Below are 15,145 nucleotides of genomic sequence, written 5' to 3'. Positions count from 1 at the left end.
GCTAGAGGGCACCAGCCAAAATCTTGCCTAAGGCATCAATTTGGCTAGGGCCGACTCTTCTGGTAGAAGCTCCAGTTACCAAGGCAGCACAATTTGTTAATGTTTCATGAGCAATAGGGGTGTTGTCAGCATGGAACCATCAGGAAATGGCAGCAGAGAATGGAAGAGAATCAATCCAAAGTACAAGGCAATGGAGAACGAGATGTGGAGAAGGGATCATCCTTCACAATGTTATAAACAACTGGATGAGAGCACATATGGCACCACGGTAAAGAACTCTACAGTACTGAATGCTTCTTTCCAACAGTGAAGAGGTTCTGTTGATTCCACAATGTTGGTGAGGCGTATTTTCCAGGCATGGATTGTGCACAGTGATTCCTTTACAGCAAGGATGGGAACCTCAGGCCCGGGGGCCGTATAAGGCCCCCGGAAGCATTTGGTCTGGCCCTCTGAGCTTTTTTCTGTTAGCCTCATCTTGCTAGCAGGGTGCCTAGAATAGTACCCTGCAGCCAGAATCTATGCAGCAGTGCCACCTGGAGCGTCCTTAGGACGGTTCATCGCTGCCCTTACAGCTTCCCAAAGCATCGTCAGATGCTGCGGGCATTGCTGTAATCACCGGCAATTGTGTACCCGCCCCTGTGTGATGTCACACGGAGAGGCGTGGCATGCACCGGGCCTGCACAATGTTATATATATCAAAATGGGCCTTGGCAGAAAAAAAGGTTCCCCACCCCTGCTTTATGCTTTACAGAATAAGGTAAGTGCTAATTACTATACTCAATGTTGCATTATTTCTTTAAAAGGATAGAAAGAAAAGAACTCTGTTTGGTGAGCACTCTGAAAAAAATATAATTGGATTATATTAAGAATTTGCTTTTAATATGCAAATGTTAAATTATTACTCTGTCATAGTGAGCAAGCAAATACAGTTTAAAAAGTTGTTGTGCATACTATTCATTGTAGATACATACACTCTATATGTCAGTGATCATATAACTCAAGGGTGACAATACCTCCTGTCACCAGAGCATGTATGAATACTCAGGGGTGACAATGCCACCATCACCACAGCAGGTGCCCCATCACCAGGGCATGTGAGATTACTCAGTGGTGTTATTGACCCCCACAAGCACTAGAGCGTGTGTGATTACTTAGGGGTGACTATACCTCCCGTCACTACAGCAGGTGTGATTACTCAGGGGACATTGCTCCCATCACCAGAGCATGTGTAATTGCCCAAGGGTAACAATACACCCCTCCCTTTCACCGTCACCAGAGCGTGTGTGATTACTCAGGGATGTCAATACCTCCCATCACCAGAGCAGGTGTGATTACTCAGGAAAGACATTGCCCACATCACCAGAGCATGTGTGATCACACAGAGGTGATAATGCCCACATCACCAGAGCATGTGTGATCACACAGAGGTGATAATGCCCTCATCACCAGAGCATGTTTGATTTATCAGGGGTGACAATGCCATCACCAGAGCATGTGTGATTACTCAGGGGTGACCATGCCCCCATCACCAGAGCATGTGTGATTACTCAGGGGTGACCATGCCCCCATCACCAGAGCATGTGTGATTACTCAGGGGTGACAATGCCCCTATCACCAGAGCATGTGTGATTACTCAGGGGTGACAATGCCCCCATCACCAGAGCATGTGTGATTACTCAGGGGTGACAATGCCCTCATCACCAGAGCATGTGTGATTACTCAGGGGTGACAATGCCCCCATCACCAGAGCATGTGTGATTAAAGTGTGGCATTGTCTAAGAACTATTAATTTAATTGAGGGTTGAGCAATCTTGTACTACACCTCTAATTTACTGGCTAGTTATCTTGGTCACCATAGTCCTGTAGTGACATCTTCTAACCTGATACTTTTCCTTCCCAGCTTTGTTGGTTAATTTTACAACATTTCAAAAACACAAAAACTGTATTAGCAACAAAAAAGGAGTGTTTTATTTGAGGTTGTAGTCAAGAGGCATCTACTCCCAAAGTGGATATAAGTAAAACAGTGTACAACGTCTGTAATAAAAGGATATATTTGTTACATCATCTTTATCATAGTTGATTCTTCTGAATAAATCTGTATTGAACAAAATAGGATAAAAGGTACACTTCTTTACTGCATCTTCAGGAATGTAGAGATCTAAATATCCAGATTTTTTTTAAATTCCATTCTTTTACTATAAAACTAAACTGTCTGCAGAGATTTTTTTTTGTTTGTTTATTGTTCTGTTTTAAATCAGTAGTTTAACAAGCATTAGAAAAGATGTAGCTCTGTTCAGTGTTTCTGACAAAGTAGAAAGGGTGAAGACATAAATAAGGCTTTAATTTTGGCAAAATATAATTACAATGCCTTCCACTACTTCCTGAACGGAGTAATCCCTTGGTGACTTCATCCTGGGGAGAGAAGGGAGATATAGCACACTTTAAATAAATAATCCAAACTAATTGTAACACCACCAACATGCCAATACAAAGATCTACCAATCAGAAGTGAGCATTCATAAAATGCAAGTTGCACTACTGAAAGCATACATCTCATTGGATGCTGATTGCTACATTAAGCAACATGCACCTCCACAGATGTTGTGCCAGCGTGTCCTGCCAGCCTTTATAAAGTATTCTTCATGTTTTTTTGTTAACTAATATATGATACACACTCAGCAAAAACAATAAAATATTCAGGGCTAAGTTTTAGACAAACAATTAAGATCCAATTGTGAGTTCTATTTAAATAAATTTAGTAAAACTATAAACAAACACATACAGCGGGTTGTAGAGTTTAGATAAGCTTTGAACCTCAGTACGTTCTTCTTTAACATGGTATATCTCTAAAAGAATCCTAAAAGTGTTTGGTGGCCGTACATAAGGCATGCAGAGAAAAATCTCTACACATACCATCCTAGATCTGATACTTGGTTATTAATGGCTGATTATTAACATATTAACTGTTAACGATTACTTTGGATACATTGTTTTCATAAAGTGTAAAGGAGATTCAAGGGTGCTGAGTGGGGAGCGGCTACAAATTACCTGGGCTTATTAATGGGCCTGTGAGTGCAGGGGAGGCCTAACCATGCTCCCACGTGTTGTCAAAGTCACTTCGTAAGGTGCACCCAGACGGCCATAGCCATGCCCCCTCCAGTGGCCAAGCCTCTCAGCACCCAGGATGTCTCGGAAGACATGGGGAGATTCTAATTTTAGGCGATGTCCCCAAAGTGCCATTGGGACACCTGAATTTTACACCCACTATCATTGCCAATATTCCATTGCACCCCACAGAGGTGCTTGGGGAAAGTAAGGATGTTGGGCTACTGTAATTCTTGTAGAGTATTGAGCTTTCATAAGGGGGACAAAGAAGAGGAACAGAAGAAAAAAAAAGGCCTCTCTGCCTACTGCTCTTATTATTACTACTGAGCGTTGGGATTTGCTTTTGCTCAAGAAACATGGATTGAAGTGTTTTAGTGAAGCTACTTCCTTACTAAGACAATTGACACCAATTACAGAACAGATGGGAGGGATCCATATATTAGCGGCCACTTATTTCTGGGTGATGGGATTCAAAAGGCAAGACTTGATAAATAACACTTTGATATAAGGCTCTACATTGGAGATTAAAGCATTTTTCAAAGACAGACCGTTTTCTGCAGCATTATTCATAAGAAGATTCCACGTTCACTTGCAATTTATCTAAAAGCGGACTTGTGCGGTAGTAATGTTTTTACGTCGATCGGTTAAATCACTCTGCAGGGAATAGGATTTAAAGAGCAGCACATCTGCTAGGAAAGCCTGTGTGGTGAGATCTCCCTGGTGGCGAGACCTGCCGGGGGCAGCTGCGTACTTCCAGAATATATATCCACTGGACCAACAGTGCTGTCTATTACTGCTACCGAGTACAGCATTCATATACGGACACTGGTATTTATAGAAATAGTCTAAAAAATGTACAAAGAGTGGAGAAAGCATTAAAGGAAAACAAAAGCGTACCCAACCCGGATGGAGTTCAGTAGAGACTCCATGCTCCAACGTGCCATTCCCTGAGCTTGGCACCAGCTCACTGATGCATATGTCCAATAGGCCAGTCCGCCCCTGCACCCCTCACCCACCAAATACGGAATTTATAATTATTTAATATCACCCCTCTCTCTGTTTGCAGCTTGGCACAACTGCGATCGACCCTGTAAAAGCACACATGCAATTTGTTCCGACTGATTTGTGTGTTCTAAGAGAAGACCATTCAATCAATCACCATTTACAACAACTAGATTTCCATAGACATCAATTAGACTTTGGTAAACAATAATATAACCTGTGCACACATCTTTTTGTTTTGGTTTTTGTCCGTGTATCTAGAAAACAAGGATCTCTGATGACCCACTCTATGAAAGCGCCTTTACATACCTATTATCTGAAAGTGTTCTCGTCCCTTTGTGAGCTGCTGGTTCACCGCCTGAAGACACTGCTGTAATTGCGTCACACTCTGACTTAAATTCGGTAACATCTTCTCTTTCCTTTCCTGCTCCTCCTGGGGTAAAGACAGGGGTGTAACTAGCAGATTACATGGATTCACACATACAAGTGGAAACTGATAAATAATTATCCAGGAGAAATATTGTGATTGGAAACTATTTTACACCCTAATGATCAAATCAATTTTTCTAATATCAGCGCCCATGGAATAAATCTTTATCCCACAAGCCCTGTATCTGTGTGGGGTTTTCTTTGTGTTACAGGGGATATATGGGCTTCATTTTTATTTACCAAGTTATACCCTCATAAGTTAGAGGAAATATTGATGGTGATCCCTAATTTTCAAAACTAGAGCTGCAACTGTATTAGGGTTCTGTCCCTTAGGACCTTACTGAACACCAGTGAATAGTATTATCTCATGTAATAGGCCATTACTTACTAGGACAATTACTTTTGTTCTGTAGCAACTTTGTTCATGTTTTTTAATAAATTGTGTTGTGTTTATTGATTTTCCATTATAACATAAATCAGGTACGCATGGGGTTGAAACAATAAGTTTGGTATGGTTTTCTATTTCTAATCCGACACTTCTAAAATACACCATCACTGGAGTGCAGAAGTAACAGGTGTAGTGGTAACAAAAATGGCATCACCAATATGGCCGCTGCCTGGTTTTACACTCACAGGCAAGTTGGCAAGTAAGGACTTAATTTGTTTGCTTTTACATCACTCCTTGCCCTCAGCTGCCATGTTAATCATGGTTGTCATTGAGCAGTGTTAAGACAAAAACAGACATTTATTTATGAACCAGGAATATTTCAGTCTTAGGGGGAGATTCAATGCTTAGCACCGACGGCTGTCAGTGCATGGCGCCCGATGGCGCAATTGAATTTAGGCATGAACAGCTGCTGGCATTTTTGCTTGCCTCCTCCTAAAGGGGACAAGCAGAAATATGCAAAAAGTCTGTGTTTTTTGGGCGCCATTAATTATCGCGATTGTAGCGCCCAATTAGATCGGGTTTAGCCGCGTAACGGCTAAACGCATCTGAAGTACTGGTTAGGGCACCTAAACAAACTATCCAGGACTTTAGATGGGTTTAGCGGTTTTACACAGCTAAATCTAATCTAATTGGGCGCTACAAGCATGAGAATTAATACGCGCACAAAAACAATGGAATCACTCCCTTAATGTGACTTTTTGTTGAAGCTGTATGAACATTAATGTAATTGTTTAGTCATCCATCTTCATAAACCGCTGCAAAAAAGTAAATACCATCTCTCAGGCATCAGCAAGTTTACAGACATTGGTATATATATCTGATAACAAAGCTGCAGCATGCGGGACATATGTAGCCAAGTACTGTAGATACACTTATATGCTTAATGACTGACTTTCTGGTATTACCGTCACTGACTCACCCCATCTGGAGAGATGCTGCTGTTCTCTATGACATTACTATCACCCGTGCCTTTCTGTATTTCTAGCTGAATAAGATCCAGAGATTTCTGAGCCTAGAGATGCAAAATACAGAAGAACAGGATTGAAAAGCTATATTTTGGAAAACATGCTCAAATTGTAAAGTGCTGCATTATTGACAAAGAAACATTACTTCAGTACAAGCATGATTATCAGGGAACTCTATGTTCATGGTGCTAGGATTCATCCACTGAAATATTTTCTCTCTCTTGTATATGTGGATCCTCCCCCAATAGGAATCGGTATGGACATAAGCCCGGCGGATGTAATACCGACACTGGAAGGCAGAAGACTCAAGATCCCGACAGGGTAAGTATTTTAACTATCCCTAACTCACTCCCCCCCTAACCCTCCTTTAGGGGTGCCTAACCTTAACCTCCACCCAGGGGTGACTAAACCCAACTCCCCCTCCCCGCACCCTAAACCTAACTCTCCTGGGGGGATGCCTAACCCTAACCCTCCCCTCGGGGGTGCCTAACCCTAGACCACCCTTCCCTTAGCCTAACCCTCCCGGGAGGTGGGTGCCTAACCCTAAGTCCCCCAGGGAGCCCCTAAATCTAACCCGGGATTCCGACGCCTATCATTAGTCCCATGCCGGGATTTCAGTCAGGAAGCCGGCAGTCGGCATTTCCACCGCCGGCTTCCTGACCGCATACCCCCCAATAGAATTTATTTTGATCATCTCCACCCCATCAAACCAAAGATGGCTCTATTATTGCTCTCCAAATGAGGGTTGAGCTATTATATAAAACTTCCCCCACCCCTCAATGTCTTAGTGACAAACCATCCCATATATGTTACCGAAACACATTTCTAAAACAGGTCCATGAAATGCATTCAAACTTAGGGTGTTGCTGAGCATCAGACCCCACTGCTAGCAAGACATGGGAGCCATGACTGCATAGTGCCAGGAAAGGACGAAAGGGTCAAATACACTGCAAACAGCATACAGCACATCCATCTAAACTAAATAAAACCTGTTACAATACGGCTCATATGATGAAAACAGGAAGTTTAATGGAGTCAAGTACTTTTCATCAGCCCTCTCGTGCAACTACATGGTCACATTAAACATAGTATTTCCTATGCATTTTTTTTAATGCAAAAATCAGAGCTCAAAGTATTTCATTTGCAAAGCTTCCCTAAGGCCCATACACACTAGACGATGTCTAGTGTGTACCGATAAAAGTGATGGGACCCGGCGGGGTGCCCGCATCGGCAAGTGTGTACACATCATAAGCGACATAGCGGGTACACACTAGTCGATGTGCCAGATGTGTCATCTGAAACGGCCGGATCGAACTACATACCCTCTAGTGTGTACCCGGCCGTCATTAGCTTCTATAAAGGTGTTACGCTTTGTGCATACATTACATGAACCTGCAGAATTATTGTTTTCTCCCAAAGCAAGCCCCTATTACAATGTCCTGACATCTCTTCCTAAAGGCATCACTGCATGCTGCACAAGAGAGGAATAACCATGTTTAGGACAATGCAGAGGTCGACAATCTCTGGCTAGAAAATAAGCTACAACTTCTACCTTGCAGAGAGACAGAAAATTAGCAAACTGCGATTCCATCAGTAACAATGCAACAGAATCTCTGCGTTTCAGCAAAATAATAAATCCCATTATTTGTGATCACTGTACAATGTAGCGGGATGTTCAAGCCAAAGTTACAATAATGTGGCTTATAGAAAAATACTTAAAGCGACAACAAATGCAAAGAATGGCGCAAAGTGTGTGACCTATTTATGGAAGAAAATATGTCCACTTCCTGATGCTTGCTTATGTAAAGAAAAAAATGTCCCTGGCTTATGGATGTGAATGGAGGTAGTATACTTAAGAAACTACGGCCCTGATTCAGAGCCGGACGCTCTGACAGAGCGCTCGCTCTGAATCAGGGCCGTCCCTCTGAATGTTTAGAGCGGCCTCCTGGCCGCTCGTATAGCTGTGGGTGACCACCCACAGCTATAGCGAGCGGCCAGGAAGATGGTCGCGATGGTCAAGACCATCGCGACCATCGGGCTTGCGAAGAGACACTTGTGGTAGGGTCTCGTTGCCGCAAGCCCTGGAGCCGAAAGCACTCCCACTGACATCACTTCCCATGGGAACGCCACCGTCTGGGCAGCCACGCTCCCGGCACGCCCACCAAAGGGGGCGTGCTGTCACTCACCATCGACAGCACGCCCCCTTTGTAGCGAGACCCATAGCGACGGCTTGCCCGTCGCTATCCGGGTCTTGCGCATGCGCACTGGGCTAACATCGACCCGCTTGCGAGCGCTCGGGAGTGGGTCTGAATTAGGCCCTACATGCGACTAACATTACACCAGACAAGGAACACTGTGCAGGGATGTGTAGCAGCAGGTATATACAGTCCTACACTGAGTGGAGGAGGCAGAACAAAACATTCAGCTTCTCACAAGGAAACCCAGTACAGCAGGACTGGCTGCCTTCAGGTCCCTTACAGACTAAGTAAGGATCACATTTCATACCTCATGCAAGTCACTTGCCATTTTCTGCCTCTGATTCTGTTCCCCTTCCAGTTTCTGCAATGTTTCATTCAGTTGAGTCTTCAGCTATTGGTATTAGAGAAGAATACACGTTTTTAAATTCTATACAAAGTATGTATTTTGCACATTGGAATGAGTATAAAAGTCATGTAAATTAATGGAAGACAAATCCTTAGCATAGATACATAATTTATTGTTAATAGAATATTAAGCAGTTTGGTACAGGGGAGTAAAACATTTTGCAGAGTAGTCACATTCATGAACACAACATGAATGGCCTTTCCTCATTTTTTTATATCTTTATTAGACTGTAAGCAAATATTAGAAAGTTATCATTTACCCAATGGGACAAGCATATTAAGTTAATAAGAGGATCACTGTGTCTAACTGCTGGTCACAGCTGCGGAACCATCGCAGTGAAAGTGGGCAGGTCGCACCCAGCCTGTGTAATCTACGTTCAGCTCCACTACGTAGTGCGATTGGCAGTCTGCAAGCTGGGATAATTTTCCAGCACATATATACACACATACATATATTTATTAGCACTATATTGTGTAGTCACAGAGTGCATTACCATGTACAGCGGGACAGCAGACCTGCATGAGAACATCGTGACAAAACTCATCAAATAGATTCCATGCCTACATACATATACAGCACCTTGCAAAAGAATTCACCCCCCTCGGCTTTTTACCTTTTTTGTTACATTAAAAAAATTAAAATAAATTACAGGTTGCAATCTGAATTTTATGTGATGGATCTGCACAAAATAGTCTACTTTGGTGAAGTGAAACGAGAAAAATATATATAAAAAAGAATCTTTAAAAATAAAATTCTGAAAATTGGCATGTGCATATTGTAATCACCTCCTTTGTTATAAAGCCCCTCAAAAGTTCTGGTGCAACCAATTACCGGGAATGATAAAATCTGCACGGATTCTTTTAAATATTTTGTATTTGTTAATCTCTTCCAACCCCTGATTCGGTTCCAATTGTCAACAAATTATTCCTTTTCTCATTATTTGAGGCATTTGGTGGGGGTAGTGCTACCTTGCTCATACATAGATACACTGGTATATAAGAAATACAAAAAGAACAATGAGACTGTCGGGTGCACTTCAGAGTGAATATATAAGGATCTGGCCCCACTGATATGTAAAGTTTATTGCTCTATCCTTTATGGTGTGTTTAGGTGTTACATCTGCATTAAATAAAATATAACCTTTATTGTTCTAATAAAATCTTAAATCTTTACAAGAAAAAATTGTATAAAATCATAGATATGGTGTGAATAGTAGGAAAAAAAGTGCTCAATTAAAAAATTCCTGAGTACACCTTAGGGTCACTTATTGTATTGTAAATAATTGTTTAAAGTTGTATAGATAAGCTGGGTTTATCTGCTAAATCAGTACTGATATGTAAGCTTGATTATTAGCAATTGCAGAGTAAACTCCTAGTGTTGTGATTCATTTGCAACATTTATTATAATGTTGCCAATGGGTCAAAGTGTTGTCTTATGTTTAATACAGAGTAGCTGGTTTTTATCAGACAGTGTGAGGGTTATTTTTCCCTCTAATAATGACTCATTGATCAGTATCCTAGTTGTATATGTTGATTACTGTACGGTTATCAGCGCTTTATTACGGCTTTGATTTGGGAATAGTCACAGTATTTTAAGACATTCACACGGTGGATGTTACACCTAAACAAAGGATACAGCAATAAACTTTACATATCAGTGCAACACCACAAAGCAAGAGGCATCACACCATGAAGACCAAGGAGTTCTCGAAACAAGTCATGGACAAAGTTGTTCACAAGTACAATTCTGGGTTGGGTTATAAAAAAAAATATCCAAATCTTTGATGATCCCCCGAAGCACCATGAAATCCATCATCATCAAATGGAAAGAACATGGTACCACAACAAACCTGCCAAGAGAGGGCCACCCACCAAAACTCACAGACCGGGCAAGGAGGGCATTAATCAGAGAGGCAGCACAGAGACCAACGGTAACCCTGAAGGAGCTGCAGAGTTCCACAGCAGAGACTGGTGCATGTGACCACAATAAGCTGTACATTCCATAGAGCTGGGCTTTATGGAAAAGTGGCCAGAAAAAAGCCATTACTTAGTGATAAAAATAAGAAGACACGATTTTAGTTTGCCAAAAGGCATGTGTGCAACTCCCCAAATGTATGGAGGAAGGTGCTCTGGTCAAATGAGACTAAAATTTAACTTTTTGGCCACCAAGGAAAACGCTATTGCTGGCGCAAACCCAACACATCCCATCACCCCAAGAACACCATCCCCACAGTGAAACATGGTGGTGGCAGCATCATGCTGTGGGGGATGTGTTTCAGCAGCTGGCACAGGGAAACGGATTTGAGTCGAGGGAAAGATGGATGATGCTAAATACAGGGATATTCTTGAGCAAAACCTGTTTCTGCCTGTGATTTGAGACTGGGACGGAGGCTCACCTTCCAGCAGGTCAATGACCCGAAGCATACTGCTAAAGCAACAGTCGAGTGGTTTAAGGGGAAACATATAAATGTGTTGGAATGGCCTAGTCAAAATCCAGATCTCAATCCAATTGAGAATCTGTGGTCAGACTTGAAAATTGCTGTCCACAAGCGGAAACCACCCAACATGAAGGAGCTGGAGCAGTTTTGCCTTGAGGAATGGGCAAAAATCCCAGGGGCAAGATGTGGAAAGCTCAGAGACTTCTCCAAAGCAACTTTCAGCTGTAATTGCCGCAAAAGGTGGCTTGACAAAGTACTGACATTAGGGGGGTGAATAGTTATGCACACTGAAGTTTTCTGTTATGTTGTCCTAAATGTTGTTTGATTCACAATATTAAAAAAAAAAACACAACTTCACAGTTGTAGGCATGTTCTGTGAATGAAATGATGCACACCTTCAAACAATCCACAAAACATGAAAAATGCAAAGGGGGGTGAATACTTTTGCAAGGCACTGTATACACAAGCAGTACGCACATAAACACCGATCAGACATAACATTAAAACTGCCTGCATAATATTGTGTAGGACCCTCTTTGTGATGCCAAATCAGCTCTGAACCATCGAGGCTTGGACTCCACAAGACCTCTAAAGTTGTCCTCCGATATCTGGCACCAAGAAATTAGCAGCAGATCCTTTAAGTCCTGTAAGTTTTGGAGTGTGGTATCCATGGCTCGGACTTAAGCTGGCCACACACTAGACCAACTTATATCCAACAGGCCAACTTGTTGATTGGTTGGAATGAAAATCTGGTAATGTATGGGAGTAACTGATGATCAGCAATTTGCTCCTAAATGCCAGAAAACAGATGAAAATGGTCGGTCAGACAAGTTTGTTAAATGTTTGATCTAAACTATTTGTTCAAACAACAGTTTTGGTCTATTTTCCAGCGTTTGGGAGCAAATTGCTGATTGTCATTTGCTTTCATACCTTACCAGATTTTCATTCCAACCAATCAACTAGTTGGCTGGTTGGACAGATAATCTTTAGATGTGTGGCCAGCTTTATTTTTCAAGCTCATCCCACAGATGCTCGATCAAAGTAAGATCTGGGGAATTTAGAGGCCAAGTCAACATCTTGCACTATTGTCAAGTTCCTCAAACCATTCCTAAACAATTTCTGCAGTGCCACAGGGTGCATTATCCTGCTGAGAGACATTACGGACATCAGGGAATACCATTGCCATGAAGGGATGTACTCTGCAACAATGGTTAGGTAAATAGTACGTGTCATCACACTGCCCTTGCCAGCTTGCCTTCTTCCCATAGTGCATACTGGTGCCATTTCTTCCCCAGGTAAACGATGCACATGCACCCGGCTGTGCACACAATGTAAGAGAGAAAAAGTGATCATCAGACCAGGCCACCTTCTTCCATAGCTGTATGGTCCAGTTCTAAAGCTCATGATCCCATTGTAGGCACTTTAGGCAGTGGACAGGGGTCAGCATGGGCACTGTCACTGGTCTCTGGTCTCTGGCTACACAGCCAGCTGCCATGCACTGTGTGTTCTGACAACTTTCTATCATAGCCAGCATTAACTTTTTCATATGTGGGATCAGACCAGACAGGCTAGCCTTCGCTCCCCACGCGCATCAAAGAGCCTTAGGCTCTCATGACCCTGGTGCCGGTTCACCAGTTGTGCTTCCTTGGACCACTTCTGGTAGGTACTAACCACTGCATACCGACAACACCTGCCATTTTGCAGAGGTTCTGACCCAGTCATCTAGCCATCACAATTTGGCCCTTGTCAAAGTCACTCAGATCCTTACGCTTGCCCATTTGAACTGCTTCCAACACATCAACTTGAAGAACTGAATGTTAACTTGCTGCCTAATATATCCCCAACCCCTTGTCAGGTGCCATTGTAACAGGATAATCAATGTTATTCACTTCACCTGTCAGTAGTTTTAACATTAAGGGCCGAATTCAATTAGAGGCGAAGAGTCGCGTTTGGCAAAAAGCGTTCGCCGATGCGAGCTTTGCGCCACATACCAGCGCATCATGTTATTCAATTCCCAGACGTTTTTGCAGGTTCAAAACAGGGGAAAAGTTTTCACCACCTCAGAGGCAGGTGAACATGTGGGGACTTGGTTCAGAACCCCTTTGGATACCCCCCCCCCCCCCCCTAATGACCAATTACTTAAATAAATAAAAATGAGCTTAATTCCCCCTAATAATGACATGTCATTTTTGGGGTGAAAATTTTTAAGTGTTGGAAAATGGGTATAAAGTACTGGGTTAGGTATTTAGAGGGGCTGTATGGATGGGACAGGTGTTTTTAGGTTTGAAGGTGGCTGCAGCAGGTGTATTTTTAACTTTTTTTTTTTTTTTAAACTGCACTTTATAGACACAAAAATATACTAGCACCCATTTTAATGTACCCTCAAATTAAATACAACTATTATTTTTCCTGAAAGAAATTGCTTTATATTATTTTTCAACACTTATGTAAATATACATATGACAGCCATTTGACTCAACTTAAAAACCCCAAAATACTATTATTAGGACTATTAATACACTTAAATATTGATTTCCAGGGTCACTTAGGCTTTTTATGGGGTACAGACTGATTTCCCCAAAATATGCTGAACGTCTCGCTGTATTCGCACATATGAGTTTCGCCTGCTTTGCAAATGAATAGGGTGAAAAGCGGGAGCGTGCATTGAGAAAGTAGGCGAAAACTTTGCTTCAAAACAGGCGAATGAGGCGAAAAGATTGCATCAGTGAACGCTTTTTGCCGATGGCGACTTTTCGCCTCTAATTGAATTCGGCCCTATGTCTGATTGGTGCACGCACGTACGGATAAATTGAAAAAAAAATAAATCATAAATGCTAGTACAGCTAATTATTAAAAAGTATTATAGGTCAGCTAAAGCATCTCTAAGTCACCATAGGCTTCCTATAGATCAGTGATTCCCAACCTCGGTCCTCAAAGCACACTAACAGTCCTGGTTTTAGTTATATACATGATTGTGCACAGATGGTTACATCAAAATAACTGAGGTACTAATGAAGTCCCTTGTGCTCAAGTATGGCTATCCCTAAAACCTAGACTGTTAGTGTGCCTTGAGGACCGTGGTTGGGCACCTCTGCTATAGATTAAGATGACAACATGATAGCATCCTCTTCTAAATGTAGTGCCTGTGTAATAACCAAGCAGATAACATTTCCTACACTGACTCAGAGAAGCCAATTGGGAAGAACAGAAATGCACTTTCAATATAGTAATGCTGGATTGATTGAGCAATCCCCCCTTTGTCTTACTGGGTATAGCTTTCCCTCCCTAGCAGTAAAAAGGCGGCTTCCCTGAGATGCCCACTGTAGATTGTAATCATGAATAGTGATGGCATTAAGCCCATGCAGAATCCTTCAGGAAGGGAGACCATGACCAGTCAATGTGAGGCTACTCTTCACTACTGTACCTTTGTTGCAAAGCATTTTGAGTAGGGATGTGCAGGCTCGGATAGGTTCGAGTTTGCACGTGGAGTTCGGATTTTTCCCTCCAAAAAAACGGAACTCAGAACGAGGCAAAACGTCATCTTACATGGACGAACATCATCATTCCTGGACAAAAGACCAGGAATGATGATGTTCGTCCATGTAAGATGACGTTTTGCCTCGTTCTGAGTTCCGTTTTTTTGGAGGGAAAAATCCGAACTCCACGTGCAAACTCGAACCTATCCGAGCCTGCACATCCCTACTTTTGAGCAGGGTGCCCATTCCTATATCATCTTAAAAGCTGTGCAATTGTTAAAATGTTGTAAATCGGTATGCTTGCAGTATATGCACTACTTTATTAGTACCGTGCTGTAGGAGATACTGACACTTCATACATGGGCAATTAAAAATACGTGTTAAAAGCGTAGACAAAACCTTGAGCATGAACAGAGTATTCATTCTCAAAACAGTATAAAAGTACAGTGTAAAAGTACCATGAATTTAGAGAAGACATGGTAGTTTCTGGCGCCCAAAGTGGGAGAGTACCTTAGTGTCTGCAGTGAGGAGAGAAGACTTCCCATAACCTTTAAAGTAAAGGCCCCCACACACCAGAACGATATCGTTCCAACCAGCCAACTAGTTGGCAGGTTGGAATGATAATCGTCCTGTGTGTGGGAGCAAACGATAGTCAGCAGTTTGCTCCCACACGCTGAAA

General features: G+C 42.3%; 1 protein-coding gene across 2 annotated transcripts; it reads right to left on the bottom strand.

Annotated features, from left to right (window-relative positions):
- Positions 1-1,943: 1,943 nt before the first annotated feature.
- On the bottom strand, positions 1,944-8,569 carry LOC148453863 (kinectin-like). 2 transcript variants are annotated; one of them, XM_088461592.1, is made up of 4 exons: positions 8,455-8,569; positions 5,904-5,996; positions 4,417-4,540; positions 1,944-2,412 (listed from the first exon to the last, which is right to left on the bottom strand). In XM_088461592.1, the coding sequence occupies exons 1-4, from the start codon at positions 8,473-8,475 to the stop codon at positions 2,408-2,410; spliced, it is 243 nt and encodes an 80-aa protein (XP_088317718.1). In that variant the 5' UTR covers positions 8,476-8,569; the 3' UTR covers positions 1,944-2,407. The 2 variants fall into 2 exon arrangements, with proteins under 2 accessions (XP_088317718.1, XP_088317719.1); XM_088461593.1 differs by having other exon boundaries at positions 8,473-8,558.
- Positions 8,570-15,145: the final 6,576 nt, after the last annotated feature.

The sequence above is a fragment of the Taudactylus pleione genome, unplaced genomic scaffold (assembly GCF_031769625.1).
Source record: "Taudactylus pleione unplaced genomic scaffold, aTauple2 ptg001075l, whole genome shotgun sequence".
NCBI lineage: Eukaryota > Metazoa > Chordata > Amphibia > Anura > Myobatrachidae > Taudactylus > Taudactylus pleione.
Note: the sequence above shows the minus strand (reverse complement) of the source record. Positions and strands in the feature narration are given on the sequence as shown.